Below are 18,065 nucleotides of genomic sequence, written 5' to 3'. Positions count from 1 at the left end.
CACACACACACACACACACACACACACACACACAGACACACACACACACACACACACACACACACACACACACATACACACACACACACACACACACACACACACACACACACACACACACACACACACACACACACACACACACACACACACACTCACCTACACACACACACATACACATATACATACACATACACACACACACACACACACACACACACACACACACACACACACACACACACACACAACACACACACACACACACACTTACATTATTCGGAGGTTAAACTAAGGTCTCTTTCATCAACCTCACAGATAAAGTACACACTGNCATAACTTCAGTGAAAATACTCCAAACGGCCCAAAACCTCACAGGTTTGGTAACGATGCAGCCATCAACACATCTATTTGATGACGCCCCATAATACGCTTAGATGTGTTGATGGCTGCATCGTTACCAAACCTGTGAGGTTTTGGGCCGTTTGGAGTATTTTCACTGAAGTTATGAGAAAACCGTGTTTCATGGCGAGCATTGTTTTTACATGGCAACAGCAATTGAAGAAACCTCAAAACTGTCCCGTAGATGTCTTCACGACTGGACTGTTAGCACACGTGAAGTTTGAGCACTTTTTGAAAATGTTCATAGGAGTTAAAGCAATATCGTGTTTTATTGCGAGGGATGTGTTGCCATGGTAACAGCTTTTGAGGAAAACTCACTATTGGCACATAGACATGTTGAGGGCTGGACCATTAACCATTATCTGAAGTCTGGTGCTGTTTTGACCCTTTTCATAGGCGTTAAAACAACATCGTGTTTTTTGGCGAGGGATGCGTTTCCATGGAAACGACATATGGTGAGAAGTCAGATTTACGTGGAGCTGTTGAGGCAGGGAGAGGTGATATACAGGTGAAGATTGGGGGACGATCGGACCGTGTCCATTGGAGTTACAGCGACATCGTGTTTTATGGCGAGGGATGCGTTTCCATGGCAACAGCCTATGGTGAGATCTCAGATTTGGCGTAGATCTGTTGAGGCATGGATTGGTGATATACAAGTGAAGTTTGGGGGACAATCGGACCCTGTCCATTGGAGTTACAGCGAAATCGTGTTTTAAGGCGAGGGATGCGTTTCCATGGAAACGGCATATGATGAAACCCCACAATTGACTTACGGCCCCTACACACGGCGGCGTGCGTTGCCGCTTCAACGCTTCTGCCCATTCACTTTGAATGGGGTGACGTCACGATTCGCCGAACTGCATTGTGGGAGCAAAGTGTGGCTTCTCTCGCGGTGCTCGCTGCAAAAGTAGAGCAATGTTCTACTTTTGGACGGAGGCGTCAGCCAATCGAATCATATGCCAGTACAAGCTCTAGCCAATCAAACCGCGTGCTTGTGTGTCTGGGGCGGGAGATTCATGTGATTGGTTGTTGGTCGAGTTTCAGCCCCCCCCCGCCGGCAAGCGACAACGCACGCCGCCGTGTGTAGGGGCCGTTAGAGCTGTTAAGGGCCGGACCATTAACCATCATCTGATGTCTGCTGCTGTTTTGACCATTTGCATAGGAGTTACGAGAACATTGTGTTTTATGGCGAGGGATGCGTTTCCATGGAAACCGCATATGACTGAACCCCATAATTGACGTAGAGCTGTTAAGGGCCGGACCATTAGCCATCATCTGAAGTCTGCTGCTGTTTTGACCATTTGCATAGGAGTTACGACAACATCGTGTTTTTTGGCCAGGGATGCGTTTCAATTGAAACAGCCTATGTTGAAATCTCAGATTTGGCGTAGAGCTGTTGAGACATGGATCCAGATTAAAAAAAAAATATGAAGGCGAATTTCAAGCTCTCCTCCACTCTAGCTGTGACATCACGCACTTTAAGCCTCAATGAGCTGCGCAACACACATACATTTTAAAATCTGAAGAAGGCGTCTTTACCAATGTTTGATATCTCTAAAAGTATGAATCTGATTTAAAAGTTATGTAACACGAATAATGTCAGAAAGATGTGTAACATTTTGAAGTTGGAATGAGGTTTCTGAGTGAAAGTATGAAGGAACAGTTAGCAGTTGAAGTTGCATGAAGATTTTTCAAATCTGAAGAGTTTCTCCATTGACTTCCATGTTAAAAATGTGATGAGGATATATATATATATATGGGATGTATCTCTGGAATTATGAAAGTTATGAATAAGAAAAGTAATAGCCATCGATTCCCGACCGAGCTGAACGTTTTGATGTTCGAACGGAGTTTCTGCGATGTGGAATGTGGGAGCAGAAGAGGGCAAAATAACCTGGCGGAATAATAAAGAATTTCGTGCGTAGAAGAACAAGTAGTTGGAATGCTGTATCAGCATTCCCACTAAATTACGAAGATGTTGTGTCATTTAAGGTAAAAATAGACGTGCTCTCACCTCTTTTCTGCACAGGCCGGTGGTGACAAGGCTGGTCGGTGCATCTCCTCTCACAATGGTCTTCAGCTTCAGCGCCTAAAAAACATAATGCCATCAGATATGTAACAGCTTAAAGTGCTGGAAGAAGAAGACGTTACATAGTGCATATACATGCTTTTCAAGAAGGTGGACAGTGGACCGAGCTTTCTGAATTATACATCTTTTATTCGTCACTAATATCAATCTAGCCTGCCATTGATGAGTCCTTGTTTCCTGATTATTTTGTCAGCGAAACTGTGAAAAACACAGAGGTGGAAAGCAGACTGGCCACAGTAAAACATCATAATACACTAAATTAAAGGTGTAATTGCTTTAGATTTCAAATAGAATAATGTTTGCACAAATGCTCAACAATCTGATCAGATTGAGCATGTCCATCCGAGCTGCACAGTCAAGCATCTCTATTTACATATCTGCATAAACAGGCAATCTGGAGATAATGAAATCAATAGCACCCGACAGAACAATGGTCAGGCTGTGCTGTGTACTTTGCCATCCGTGGGAAAATATCCATAAAAATACATATTCTGACCTATCAGGAGTCCATGACAACATGAAAGCATTGTGTTAAATGTGCATTGAGGGAGTCGGTTTAGTTGTTTAGTTGAGGACAAACGCCTCGTCTCTACAGAACTAGATAATCAATGCCTATACAACTCTACCTTCCTTTGTTTTCATGCTTTACAGCACACTGTGTCGATGCCTCGGCTTTGTGTTTATGTGCGGTGAGCGACAGGAGCAAGAGAAAAACAGCAACACCAACAAGAACATGGGTTAGCAAATTAAGATAAAAAACAACAAAAACAAGAGGGACAGAAGTGCTTTGGACACATAAACATGTGTTTTTAGAAGCTATTAAAGTGGCCCTTTATGCTCATTTTCAGGTTCCTATTTGTATTTTGTGTATCTTTATTTTTCTCATACTGCCTGTGCTGCAGCTCCTCCTTTCACCCTCTGTCTGAAACCAGAACCCAGTCTGCTCGGATTGGTTAGCTGGCCGGCTCTGTTGTGATTGGTCAACCGCTTAGAGATAGAATAGAAGCGCGAGTGTTACATAGTGATGTCATCATGTTCTGGGGAGTGGGGGGGAGCCTTTAAGCATTAACATGCACAAACATCTATATAACCCACTCCATAAAAGAAAAAATAAGCATAATAGAGCTCCTTCTGCAATTGCAAACCCACCTTCTTTTATCGCCGTTACTCAGCTGAACTAATACAATATTCCTTAGAGTATATGGTATGGTGAGGGTATAGTTCACAACAAATCCTGATAGATTGGTCTAATTTAGTATTTTTCCTTATCACAACAAGCCACAAATTGCTACCTTATTTCTTTTATCAGCATTTTATACCTAAAATAAAAATATCTCGTTTTTTGTTTGGTTTGCTTGGGTAAAAAGACCCAATATCAACAACAATGCCTTATTACTAATATATTATGTTTTAGCTTACAACAGACCACTCATTTGCCCCAAGAATATCAATTATTTTATAAACAACCAGATTCTCTAATGCCGGAGGTCATCTAGGGTCAGCGCCACGGACAGTTCTTAACTCTTTTCTTTTCTGTGTTTTCAGACTTAGTTCATGCAAAATCATAGTTATATCATCTGTAGGTGCTTAGAAAAGAATTATAATGGTGATTACATCAGCCCCGTAATGAGTACTAGACAGAGTCTCAGAGATATGTTCCTACAGTATATGATTTCACCCTGACCCTCCTGAGAGCAGGTGTCCAGTTCACTGTGATGTCTGTCTGGAATTACAGCCCTTACATTACATGATGTAGTATAAAGACTCACAGATATTCCTCACAATTGAGAGAAGCTGGTTTCAAAAGATGTCTGTTGCTTCTGGGACAACTGCAGTTTCTCTATATTTTTACTTTGGACTCGCTATTCTTAAACTAAGAGTTAAGAAGAGTTTTTTTACACTTTCCTTCTAGACTCTGAAATGCAAGTTTTAACGTTGAATCAATTTACAAAAGATGAATATGTTTATTACAAAGTGTATGTATAACATGTTACATGTCACAAGTTAGATAAAGTCTTAATGTAAACATCTGTGTAAACATGTGCATAGTGTTTAAGTTTCCTCACTAGGTGTGTTTGGCCCTGTACACTCTTTGTGAGTTTCTACCTTTTATGTGGGTGTGTATCCTGGATTCCATGTGTGTGTACAAGTGGGTGTTTCTCTAATTGGTTGGTAATACCACCTTTGTGTGTGTGTGTGTGTGTGTGTGTGTGTGTGTGTGTGTGTGTGTGTGTGTATGTGTGTGTGTGTGTGTGTTTCACTTCCTTACCTGCCCTATTCTGACAAACTCTGCCTGCCGTGCCTCCTCCTTCTTGCGTGCAGACTTCGGAGACTCAGGCAGCACGTCGCTGAAGGACCGCCGGTTTAACATGTTCTGGGGAGAAAAAGGAACCTAAACATGGAACACCAACACACAAAGACAGACACACGCGCACATGAAGGGGAAAAAGAAAGCAGAAAGGGGTCTTAGAGACTGACCCTGGCAGGGGGTGAGACAGCAGCAGTGAGAATTAAATTTTGTTAGCAGCAACATGGAAAGAAGGATAGGGAAAAAACAAGAGAATTAAGATAAAAAAGTGACGTGAGGAGAGAGAGCCCTGCTGAGAAAGTCAGCATTGCAGCAGTCCAGTGTGGTGCAGTATGCAGAGGGCTGCAGTGGATACAGCAGAACAAAAGTTAGCAGTGACTGAAGTGACAAGGAGGAGACAACTTGGATAGTAAAAAAAAAAGAAGGACGTTAATTCAAGAATGAGCAGGACTCAGAGTCACTGAGCAGCGGTACCTTGTGCAGGTCAGGCATGAGGTCTTGGTAGAGCGAGCGGATCAACATGTCCAGTGTCCGCTGGCGCTTCTGGGCAAACGTTGGCGTCTCCAGTGTGGCTTTCTCTCCATTGATTACTGCAGGGGATGAAGAAAGATCAGATGAGAACATTAGCATATCAAGGTCATTGAATGGCTGTATTTGTATGCATCTTTCCTCAAATGTCCTTACGTTTGACTAATAAAAAGTCCCTGAATTCTTGGTGATCAGTAAACACAGGTGGAGATGGGAGAGGGGGTCCAAACAGTGGAACGCTCTCCTCTGAGAATATCTTCAACCTGTGACAAAGAGCAGATATCTCATATGTCTCTTATAATGGATGTCAAGCACATCAACAGTATGCAACATGAACAACTTGTTTGAAAGAGGACATATTGTGCCTTTTGTGCCGCTTTAATGCTCAAAAAGCTCCTTATTTTTCTCCTACTGCCTGTGCTGCAGCACCTCTTTTCACCCTCTGTCTGAAACCAGAGCCCAGTCTGCTCTGATTGGTTAGCTGGCCGGCTCTGTTGGGATTGGTCAACCACTTAAAGATGACTTGCCCCTTAGCCTATCACGTACAATGCATTGGAGAGCCAGCCGATAGAAGTGTAAGTGTTACATAGTGATGTCATCATGTTCAGGAAGTAAACAAAGGAGTCCAAAGGTAGGATTTTAGCCTTTGCAGACCATTTACATGCACAACAACCTACAGTATGTAACACACTACAGGAAATGGAAAACCCCAAAAGCATAATAGGTCCTCTTTAAAGGGAAAATGTACCACATTTTATGTTGATGTACAATTAGTCTCAACATGTCCTTAATTAACCAAGAAAGCTGATTTATCCTGTACAGACGGGTGTATTGGCAGTGCCTACATGTTCCTGCTGGCTATCCTCTCACATTTCAAATTGTTTCTGCTCTGTTAAAAACTGCTGTGTATTTAAGTCCAAACACAATGTGCATAATAACCTTTGAGGGCTACCATTTTTTCTTTTGGAAACATAACTGGTTTCTTATACTTGCAAAGTAAGTTCACTTTGCTAGTATTACAAACCAGAGAGTGGCATCTGGTTCAGGAATGCTGCCTTGGTACGAATAATTGGAGATTAGACATCCAAGTTGAAATAGTTTGAAGTTCTTATTTTGCATGAAATACTTCACTTTAACTTCAAATGCAGGAAAGATAAAAGGAAGTGCAGCAAATGTTCATGGTGCAAAAGGAGGAATGTATTGTCTCAAAAGACAACCATAACCTTCAACACCACTGATTGGACATCCACATACAGTAGAAGGTGGTGAACTCTCTGTTTAATCATTTAATCAAAGGAACAATCAAAAGGTAGATGCACATTGTGGATTGAACCACCTTAAAGCAGAGTGTTAATCAAAGCACTCACCTGTAACTGTCATTCTGGCTATTATACCTAACTAATGCAAAAATATCTGGACAGGGAGTGAAGGAAACACTGATTATAAAGGAGACACTATGATGTGGTATCTGCTCATAGCTTCTGAGCTGATTACCACTTCATTTTTTCTGAAAATCTCAGTCCGTGTGAAGGATACGGGTGAAGTGCGATCGGATCATAGACGGTTTGAAGGACGATGATGCGTCATCCCCTTCCTGGAATACTATGGTAACAATGTCGTTTCCAATGTGTCTCTTTCTCTCCACCTGACAGACGAAAGAGACACAAGGTGAGACAAAAAACTTAACCACAGAGCTCTGTGATTCATGTGAGGCAGGAGGAAGTCTTTAAAGCTGGATTAATTGATTTTATGGTCACTTAGGGGCACAGCAACAAACCGTAAACGCAGCATTGATATATAGACACCGTTTAAAGTTGTTACGACACATCCAGCAGACACGGAGAGAAATTAGCATTCGTACTGAGTACTGAATTTAGGTAAAAATATAAATTGTATTATATAATATAATATTATATATATTACATTGTATTGTATTGTATTTTATTGTATTCTATTATTTGTTTATAATCATTATTATATTAATTATTTAATTAGTTTTATTGTTACTATTCCCATTAGCATTATGTGTATGTATTTGTATTAACTGTATTCATTTTAAATGTAAATGATGTCATGTTCATTGATTTCTTTTGTATTGTATTATTATTTTAACATTGTTGTCATTTTAGTCTTCGTGTTTTGTGTGTTTTACGATCTAATCTAATAAAAACAACCTTTAAAAAAAAGAAAGTACTATATTCACTCTCAAATGTTATTACCTTAAGGTAGAGACCATATTCAATAACCAAATTCATAGAGAAGAACCATTTCTATTTTTAAGAATATAAATCCTGTTGCTTTTAATATTAATGTCTTCTGGAAATCATGCCAGAGTTAACTTTTGTTTACCCTCAGTATCAGTACGGCTTTTTTTTTTACAACACACTGCTGGGTGGATAACAACACTACACTTCACGCGTTAAGCTGAACTGAATTTACCTCTCAGGTGTGATTCATATTCCTTCCCGTGATTCCAGTTGTTGCCCCCCCCCCCTGTTCCTTAATATTGACTGTTTTTTTTCTTCTTTTTTATATAAGAAGAAATCCAATTACATGTCAGATCTGCAAAGCAGCCCTTTTGAGTCATACTCACTAATATTGACATAACAGAAAGGAGCTTTACATTGAAGCATTGACGTCCTCTCTTCTTCTTTTCTTCCTACAGTGAGCACATTGTTGGCTATTTTACTGGCTTCCTCTCAGTTAGGGTCTTTTTTCTGCTAAATGACAGAGAGATGAGGACCTGTGACTGAATTTCTGCAATTTCTCTAATTGTAGGGGAAAGCCGAAAGAGACGGTAATTCTTTGGCTTTTTTGCGATCTTAAAATAGACAGGAACGGGAGAAAAAGGGTAGCAGACCCGATTTAAATGCAATTGTTTTTTTCTCAATTAAATAATTATTCATATTTTACACTGCATTGTAACTTTTATTCTTGTCTTTTTTACCTATTTTCTTTCTACTTTAGCTTATTTTTCCTTTCTTCTACTCTCTTTGCTTTTTATTGACTGTTTTTAAATGTTTTTAGATGTAATTTTAAAATGTGTTTCTGCTGCACTATATCCTAATGTATGTCCATTGTTTGTAAAGCACTTTAAATTGCCTTGTGTTGAAAGGTGATATTTAAATAAACTTACCTTGCCTTGCTATACTTTAATAGTGAAAAACCAAAGCTTTGGACCGATTTTAACCAAAGCTAAAATGTAAAATCTTCCAAGTAGTTCAAAACTTTTAATCTCAATCAGATCCGATCAGATTTTGAAATCCCTCTTTTTGTGATCCAGGATCAGACAACTCGGCCAGATTTTGTCCCTGTATTTCAAAGCAATTCAGGATAGGATCACCCTGATCCAGATTCAGACTTTTCAATATTACTAGATCCTGAATATCAGTGCTTTAATACTACCGATCTCCATCTAGTGGATATGAAAAATAATACAAGGAAGACAAGAGACAACATTGCAGAGACATCTATTGTCCGCAATTACGTTTGAAAGGTAATGACAGTCATCACCTTGTCTTTTTTTTTGTTGAAGATGTTTTTTCTTTAATCTAAATTACATTTGTGATTGACAATCTTTGTTGTGATAATTTTATGAGCATAAACATGTATGTCATCAACATGTGGTTGAAAACAAAATAGGCCACCGCAAACGTGACCATCCATCCATCTTCTCCCGCTTATCCGTGGTCGGGTCGCGGAGGTAGCAGTTCCAGCAGAGAGCCCCAAACTTTCTTTTCCCTGGCCACATCAACCAGCTCTGACTGGGGGATCCCAAGGCGCTCCCAGGCCAGCGAAGAGATATAATCCCTCCATCTGGTTCTAGGTCTACCCCTTGGTCTCTTCCCAGCTGGACGTGCCTGGAACACCTCCCTAGGGAGGCGCCCAGGTGGCATCCTAACTAGGTGCCCGAACGTGACCAAAAAATGAAAATGCAAATTGATTTGCCATGAAGGCTAAAAATTATGTATTATTTCAGTTAACAAACTTTGCCATCTTATTTATATTGAAACATATTTTTAAATAAATTGTGCAGTACATTTTGCTCTGGTAATCCACTGGAAATCCACCCCTCTAGTGGGATCAAGATAATCCAGTTTTTTGGGATCAAACTGATCCAAATCCTGTGTTGTCGGTTTGAACTACCCATTTTGAAGATTTGATCCAGATTAAAGCTTGGATTGGATTTCCTGATCTGATCGGACATCAAAGTGATCCTAATCCTGTTTTTTGGTTTTGAACTACCCAAAATCCAAATCTGATCCGATCAGATAGGGATTACAAGTTTTGAACCACTGGGCCCTGGGGACCATGAAAAATGTTCAATAAAATACAAAAATGCAACCCTCATTGTGCAGATAGAGAATTGCCAAGTTTTGTAGGATCTATCCTCTGGGTACCCTGAATCTTTTAAACAAATTCATGTAAATCCAGATGTCGAAATATCTGATTCTGAGCCGTGAGGCTGACATTTTACTGTGGCTGAAGATAAGAACTATACAACAGATAATAATGCAGAAACCCACCTGCTGCTTGTTCTCTTTAGAGTAGGGTAACATGGTGGAGACGTGGAACATGAGCTCATGGCCCTGATACACCGTGTAGATGGAGTTCATTCCTGTAGTGTCATCTGCAGGAGAAAACGGACCGAAACAGAAGCAGACAATGAGAGTTGGGCATATTGAAAAAGCGTTGTACTTTTTAATCATGTAGTTATTCAGAGGCCTCTTACTCTTGGTGTCCAGCCCCCCCCTGTATCCGGCCCACCCCTGCAGCGTGATGGAGTCACCGAGCAGATTGAGAAACTTGTCAAAACTGTCACTCCCCATCTCTGAAAGAAACACAGGACTTTTAACTTTGCAGGTATCATTTTGATGTATTTAATACAGGGTTGGGTTGACTTTTTGGGAAATACCCTTAAGTGCTTTCTTGCTGGGGGGTTAGATAAGATGTTTGATATCACGCTCATCAGACTAACAGATCAGAAAGCAATACAATCCACATGGCCACATCTCTAACGCTCTCTAACAAATGTTATCTTGTTTTCTATACATGTACAAAAAACATGTGAAACCTATAAGTAACAGGGTTTATGATCTGATTCTGAACTATGTATTGGCCTTGTGCATCTTAATAAGATACAGCATGTTATAAGGAGAGAATATGGTGGATTTTGATATTTTTTTAGAATTAGGCCAATTTTTTCCCGCTCTTTCCCGTCTTAATTCTAAACTAACCTAAGCTGCTGCCTCCAACAATCGATAATAAGATGTTATTGATCTTCTTATCTAACTTTTGGCAAGAAACCACATTTCCCAAAATGAAAACATTCCTTAAATAGTGTTTGGACACTGAAGTAAAAAAAGTATAAAGGATTTACCGTTGCTGAACATCTCGTCATCTGTGAGCTGGCCGTCTTTGGCAAACAGGACTCCAAATTTAAAGTTGACAGAACCCTACAAAATTATAGCTGGGTTAGAATTATGAAACTATTTACAATTGATATCATTATTTATTTATCATACTATGCTCCTATGCAAATAAATATGATGCAAAAGATACACACAAGGTTTTTAGAAGTGCTTATTATCAGTGTTGAATGTAAAAACAACAACTTAGGCATTTACAGAAGATGGAACAGTATTGAAAGCATGCATTTACTGTGCATACTAGTAACTACATGTAAAAAGGAATACACTTGGAGATAAATATAAATATTTTATCCTAAAAGATCTAAGACAATATCAAAGTGTTTGTATCAACAGTATGTCAAGGATTTTTACCAGAAAAAGCATCAATACAGAACCAAATGGAAAATAATCTAAAATACCTCCTGTTCCTCCAACACCAGCAGATCCTGAGGAAAGAGGACACAATAATTATAATAAACAGTGACAGTGACCAGCCCGTCAGCCTGAGGATGGTGTGAAGTGTACATGCTGCTGATCAGGCCTGGCATGAAAAGGACCTGTGCTTCATTTCATTTGCTCTGAGTCTCACCTTCTGAATCTCGGCATTGAGGATCTCCCTCGGGCCTTTTTCAAACCTGTCCATGTTCATTGCACTGGGATAAAGGGAAGAGGAGGAAGTAGTAATGGATAAAAAGAGAAAGAAAGGGAGTGCTTAGGATCGATGGAAGACAAATAGCCTTAAGGGTTGCACAGAGAAATGAGAGACCTGATACAGGGGATTTCTCTTCCTGCTTGTCCTCATTCATCCTCACTTTGAGGAGTGATGGCGCTCAGCCGGAGGAATTTATAATCTCCAATCTTCTGCTTCATGCATCTTATTATATCCTGTTACCTGTCACTCAGGACATCTGATACTGAACACAACATATGAGTCTCCAGATTGAGTAGTTTTTAGAGCGATCGTGCTATTATTTAACGATTGTGCTTGTAAAACAAACATTATTTGGTTATAGCTTCTCAAAAGTGAGGGTTTCCTGCTGTTTTATTATACATTATATAAATAACTAGAACCTAAATATATTTGAATATATCTCCTTGGGCACTGGAAAACTTATCATTTCCCCAAATGTTCAAAAACATTTGCATCATAATGAAGATAATTGTTAACAGCAGCATTACATTGATGGCCAACCAAATCAAGAGACATTTAAATCCTTAAAACTCTCCCTCTTATTTTTCTTTTCTTTTCACCTTCAATCGTTTTTTTTAAATGGTTTCTTTATTTTTCTGTATGTACTTTATGTCCATTTCACGTATTTAAAATCAATGGCATTTGGTGTTGCCTTTGAAATTTGCATTATTTACAAATCCTCTTTGTGTATGCAGGATAGGGGGAAAAAGTAGACATTAAAGACCCTCATCACAAAACTCTAAAAAAAAAAACATGACACATTATTCATGTGTCATGTTTTCTTCTGATTGAAATGATAAATTCTTCATGAGGAGGAAAATAAAAACATGAAACTAATCAAATAACTGAAATGATTATGGGTATGTCCTACCACTGTGAGACCAAGCTGCATATCTTGTTTTAACAAAATGTTATCATACCCCAATAGAGACTTTCAAAAATAACATTTTCTTAATAAAGATTTAGTGATAATTTGTGGCAAATACAGTATGAATGCACCAAAACACCAGTAAACACTGTGTCCTGTAGAGTACATAGACTATCTATTATACTGTATTTGTGGGGCTTTGACATAAAAAACGGTGCTCCTTCGGCCCGTCCACACAGCGGTGTGCATTGAAAGCTTCACCATTCACTTTGAATGGGGTGACGTCACTTTTCGCCGAACTGCATTGTGGGAAGCGAAGCGGAGCTTTGCTGGCGTGGCTTGCTGCAAAAAGGGTTATGGCTAGAAAGGATCCGTCTTGTGTAAAACACGCGAGAGTTTGCAAGTCACGTGGCTGAATGTTTACGTTTTGGCAGGCAGCCTTTCAGTTACGATCGTTAACATCAGTGGGCCACAGCAAATGATGGTGAGAAGCTAAACCATCTATTCATTATGTCAATGACAGGGAGTGTGATTGTTGAAATAGGGTGTTAGCGGTCTTGCTGTTCAAAGAAGAATGACAACACTGTAGATCACCAACACTATGCTTTATTTTTTGTCTACAGGCAAGTCAACGTTGTCACAGTAAAAGTCCAAAGATAGTTCCTGGTGCAATAAAATGTTCCCTTTCAGTGTTTTACTATTAAGTCTGATGTTTCTCTATTAATATTGCTGCTGCATTCATGTGTATGTTGCATCATGTTACTGCTGTAGATGTGTTTCCGAGCCGCTCCGGTTACAACGAGAGTTACAACGAGAACGTGACGTCATATTTACCCAAGACGGATCCTTTCTAGCCATAACCCTGCAAAAGTTGAGCAATGTTCAACTTCTGAAGCCTCGGCAGAAGCGTCAGCCAATCGAATCATATGGCAGTACACGCTCTAGCCTATCAAACCGCGCGCTTGTGTGTCCGGGGCGGGAGATTCATGTGATTGGTTGTTGGTCGAGTTTCAGACACGCCCGCCGGCAAGCGACAACGCACGCCGCTGTGTGGACGGGCCGATAACGGCTACTGGGCAAATGAGAGGCTCTGCTTCAGTCTTTATGTCTCAGCCCAGCTTTAGATAACCAACAATATCCCCTCTGATTCAGTACATGTGTTGACCAGAGTGAATGCAATGTGTGTGTTGAGCTGCAGGCTGCACACTCACCTTAGGATGGACTTGACGGATAGTGTTTTGGTGGGGCTGTAGGGGAGGCTGATCTTCAGAGTGCCCTGAGCCAACAACAACACAGATCAGGGATTACAACCTGTTGCTCATTTATCAAAGAACATCCTCAAAACTCAGTATTAAACTAAAGAAAGTCCCAGTATATTTTCTTCTATCAGTCATAAAAAAATCACAAAGTTAAATCGGAGCAATTCAAATCAAACTAGATTGTTCTGTTCAACAACAACAACAACATCCTGCAGCATTGTGACAGGAACAAGACAAATCAATGTGATCAGGCGGCGGAGGTCTACCAGCCTAATCAGTTTACAGAGGAGGCTAAATTAAATCCCAGCTATCTTGGTCATAAAGCTGAGTCACAATAATAACTTGATAATAATAACTTTATTCATACAAACACACAATAATAAACATGCATCTCATACACATGCACACAGACTCAAGAATAGAGTAATGAGGCAAAGGTAGAAAGTAACTACATTAAGTAATGAGGTCCTTGTAGTTCATTTGAGTATTTCCATTTCATGCTACTTTATGCCTCTACTCAACTTATTTTTGGAGGTAAAGTTTGTATTTTTTATTTTACAAAATTGAACTTAGAGATTTACCATAAAAAACTCCATAGGTAGTGTCGTAACGATATACATTTTAGGGTCAAATAGGTACACTTTTCAAATATGAAATCATTCAAACAAGAGAAAAAACCTTAAATAATATCACTGTTTAGCTAAACTTGTTTTAGCAAAGGGGACCTGACTCCAATAGTAAAGTGCTATGTAAACCTTTATGATCTACTTACTTCTCCCTTTGGATACTTGAAGTGGCGCGCCTCTGTTTACCAAGCAAGGTCCGTACAGACCACAGCCGCCAACATGTATGACTGACTTCAGTGCTATGTTTACGTGTATAAAGGACCTGAGAACTTGTTCCACCATTAGTGTGCAGATGTTAATCTCACCGTCTTCCTCCAGAGGATGGCTCGGTACTGAGGGACCCGCTGGTTGTTCTGATCCGAGAGAACGACCGATAGGTAGAAGGGATTCTTCTCTGCGTCTGTACCCACATAGTTCTGGTGGACTGAGGGAGACAGAGAAAATGTACACAGTTATACACACACCCACTTTAAAGAGGCCCTATTATGCTGTTATGGTTTACCACATCCTGTAGTGTGTTATATAGGATTGTGTGCATGTAAATGGTCTGCAAAGGCTGAAATCCCTGTGTTCCCTCCAGAGGGAGTTTCTCTTGTTTACCTCCGTAACATAGTGACATCACTATGTAAGACTTGCGCTTCTATTGGCTAGCCCTCAAATGCATTGTACGTGATAGACTAAGGGGCGGGACATCTCTAAGCGGTTGACTAATCACAACAGAGCCGGACAGCTAACCAATCAGAGCAGACTGGGCTCTGGTTTCAGAGAGAGGGTGAAAAGAGGTGCTGCACCACAGGCAGTATGAGAAAAATAAAGAGCTTTTTGAACGTTCAAGCATAGAAACATTTCGCAGAAGAAAGAAACATTTCAGCTTTCCTCTAACAACAAAGTGTTATCGTATCGTACAAAGTGATCAGAGAACTGATGATTTAGTTGCAGAAGGCCACCAAAATTCATTAAAATCTCAGTGTTTCCCTGCTTTTTTTGTCTTCTGTCCTTCCTATTCTTTCATCATTTCTGCCTTCCTTTCATTCATCACCAGTTTCCTCTGTGTGTGGTCGCAGACAAAGATCTCAGCAGCAGACTCACACATTCATGCCTCCTCTTCTTCGGTTGACAGGGCAACATCTTGGGAAACAATGATGAACAGACCTCCAAACCCAATTAGATGCAGGATATCTCTCTGCATTGCCGGCCCTTCCTTTGTCCTCCCTCGGGTGCTTTCTCTCCCTCTAATGTTTTCTTTATCCCACATTTTCTTTCTCTATTCGGCTTTTAGCTCTCTTTATTCTCCATTCACAGTGTTTTCATGCTTCAGGTTAGCGATGACTTTGCATGGTTGGCTTGCGATTATACAGGTATTAGTTTAGACAGCTTGAGCTTTTATTTATTTGGGAAGAAAAGCAAATTGTAATCAGAGTTGTCTTCGTACCTTACGCAAGACAATGAGGAAACAACGTTTGTTCTTCTTCACCTAATCATCAAGACATGGAGAATTCGAGCCTTTGTTTTGGATGCTTCATTACACAGGAAGTGCCAGTGTTAGAATAATTGGCCTAGGCCTGGTAATGTGTTGTACCATGCAGTCGGCTCTGCTCCGGCTGTGAGACGCAGATGGCTCAGCTGCAGTCCAAACAGGTTTGCAGCCAACTTTCTGGAGACATGGCCACATTTTAAACTGTCCATGCCATACCGTGATTACACCCTGGCTGGAGGAGACATTTTCTAACTTTTTATCACAATCACTTCCATTCCTCCGTCCTTTATCTCATCCTTTTAGAGTTGAATGTGATTCGAGTCACGGTAAAGAAACCCCGGACAATGATCTTTTGTTGCACAACTTTCTGTGCCGCCCACACTGTGAGCGAGGCGCAGTGATAATGAGGACGGAGAGATGATGAGGGTCACAAAGGTGAAAGGAGCACTTCTAAATATATATATTTTAACAATCACAGTGAATGGCTCCTGCCTGCCTGCCTGTTGCAGAGCGCCAGGCTCATTTCAGGAGCCAACAGTCCGATCTTAATTGCGTTATCTGTTGGAGGCAATTCTTTCTGCCGTGTGTGTGTCCTCTAGGGCTTCCTCCCCGGGCGCAGTATGGGATTAGAGTGTGTTTGAGACTCGCTGTGGGGATATTGCTGGATGCTAACAAGTTTTGGCCCTGAATGAAGAGTGGTGCAGAGTAAGGACATGAATGACTTCATAAGATAAGAAGTGTCCTGTGGACCAGGGAAGAGATTCAGACCATGTTTTATTTCTGTGGCTCTCCTTTATCATTAACCCATGGTTTCTTGAGCTGTAGTTCACCAAAATAAATCTTCATCAAATCAAATGATGCACGTTACAGTGGATTAACCAAACCGGTGCACTGCTAACTTAAATTATGATATACAAATACAAATAAGCAGCAAAATCTTTTTGAGCAGATTGTTTTATACTGAAAGCTACATACACAGCCCACACCAGCTCATTCATGCATTTTCCAAAAAAAAAAAAGTAATATGATAAAATGATTTGGCTATTAAAAAGACCAGTCTTTTTGAACTCTTGTGTTTAGCTGCCTGCATCTAAACAACCAATTATGAGACCACTAAACCAACGTGGTAGTTGGTACATGGTACATGGTAGTTACAACCACTGTTCATATGCCAACTTTTACATTATAGTAGCACTATTCTGAGGCCTTTGAAAATAACTGTGTGTGTTTACACAAATTCCCCCCCAGACCCCCAAAAATATTGGCCTAGAAACACTTTTCTACTTCAAAGTACCACCAGCGATTGTCCAAATTTGGTCAGACTATAGCACAACGACAAACAAGTCGACCAGAAGGAATCAGCCTTATGTAGCCCTCTGTGTAACACTTACTGTGTGTGTGGGTTGGTGTGTGTGTTTTTTTTAACAGATCACCACAGAGCAGCACTGACCTTTTCCCAGGAAGTATTTAAAGAACCATCTGGTGTGGTACTCTGGATTCTCCAGATGGACATCGGTTCTCCTCCAGGTTCCTGGCGTGTAGTCCAAAGCCTGTTTTTAACACACATAAACCACACACACACACACACACACACACACACACACACACACACACACACACACACACACACACACACACGGCACACACACAAAACACATTGTCATCATGATGGTCACACAGCTTGAGTCACAGCGGTCTTCTCTGAAAAACTGTTACACAATGCAGCAGTGACGATTAAAACTCTCAGGTCAGGAAATCAGACGCAGCCTGACCACAGTGAGCCACAGACTGTGTGGTTTCTGTTTATATTCTGTCATGATGGAACTAATCCATACCGAGATGTGAGACAAAAGCTAGGGAGTGAATCACATGAGGACAGGTCAAAAAAATAGACATACACTGCTGTGAAACCGACATAACTGTGTGTGATAAATAGGAGCCAGCAGGGGTTGCAAACAGCTAGCATGGCTCTTTTCAAATGATAAGAAATCTGTATCCCAGCTTCTTTGTTCTCCAATTCTTACTTTGTTTTGAGAATAAAAGCACCATCAAATATCTTCCCATAAATCAAACAATGCATTTTTTGGTACAATTTAAAGAAATGTTTTAATGAGTAAGCTTTAAAGTTGCCAACAATGTTGGAGGTTGTGTGGGAACATGGAGGCTGACCACTCGCACATTTTATGGAACTGTACAAAGATAAGGTCATATTGGGAGAAGGTTAATGCAGTTGTCAAAATTATTATGGGATATGGAATCCCAAATACCTGCCCGGTGATGTATCTTGGGAACATTAAGGATGTTGTGATGTGAGGCGATCTATATTTGACTAAGGTTTTACTTGCAGCGAGTAAGAAAGCTATAACTAGGAATGGGCTTAATGTGAACGCTCCGACTCAGGAGCAG

The 18,065-nt window shown here is 40.4% G+C and overlaps 1 protein-coding gene across 1 annotated transcript in view; it reads right to left on the bottom strand.

Annotated features, from left to right (window-relative positions):
* Positions 1–18,065, bottom strand: part of garnl3 (GTPase activating Rap/RanGAP domain like 3) — an 87,199-nt gene that overhangs the window by 16,324 nt on the left and 52,810 nt on the right. Inside the window, exons 3-16 of the mRNA XM_010784157.1 lie at positions 17,110–17,215; positions 14,488–14,606; positions 13,509–13,573; positions 11,328–11,391; positions 11,158–11,184; positions 10,708–10,783; positions 10,060–10,158; positions 9,854–9,957; positions 6,864–6,972; positions 6,695–6,740; positions 5,484–5,590; positions 5,274–5,389; positions 4,761–4,865; positions 2,417–2,491 (exon numbers count right to left, since the gene is read on the bottom strand). Of these exons, the coding sequence (XP_010782459.1) occupies positions 2,417–2,491; positions 4,761–4,865; positions 5,274–5,389; positions 5,484–5,590; positions 6,695–6,740; positions 6,864–6,972; positions 9,854–9,957; positions 10,060–10,158; positions 10,708–10,783; positions 11,158–11,184; positions 11,328–11,391; positions 13,509–13,573; positions 14,488–14,606; positions 17,110–17,215 (1,218 nt within the window). The remainder of the gene's footprint in view (positions 1–2,416; positions 2,492–4,760; positions 4,866–5,273; positions 5,390–5,483; positions 5,591–6,694; positions 6,741–6,863; positions 6,973–9,853; positions 9,958–10,059; positions 10,159–10,707; positions 10,784–11,157; positions 11,185–11,327; positions 11,392–13,508; positions 13,574–14,487; positions 14,607–17,109; positions 17,216–18,065) is intronic.

The sequence above is a fragment of the Notothenia coriiceps genome, unplaced genomic scaffold (assembly GCF_000735185.1).
Source record: "Notothenia coriiceps isolate Sejong01 unplaced genomic scaffold, NC01 NC01_scaffold00000667, whole genome shotgun sequence".
In the NCBI taxonomy this organism is placed as follows: domain Eukaryota; kingdom Metazoa; phylum Chordata; class Actinopteri; order Perciformes; family Nototheniidae; genus Notothenia; species Notothenia coriiceps.
This window is presented reverse-complemented; position numbering and strand designations above follow the sequence as displayed.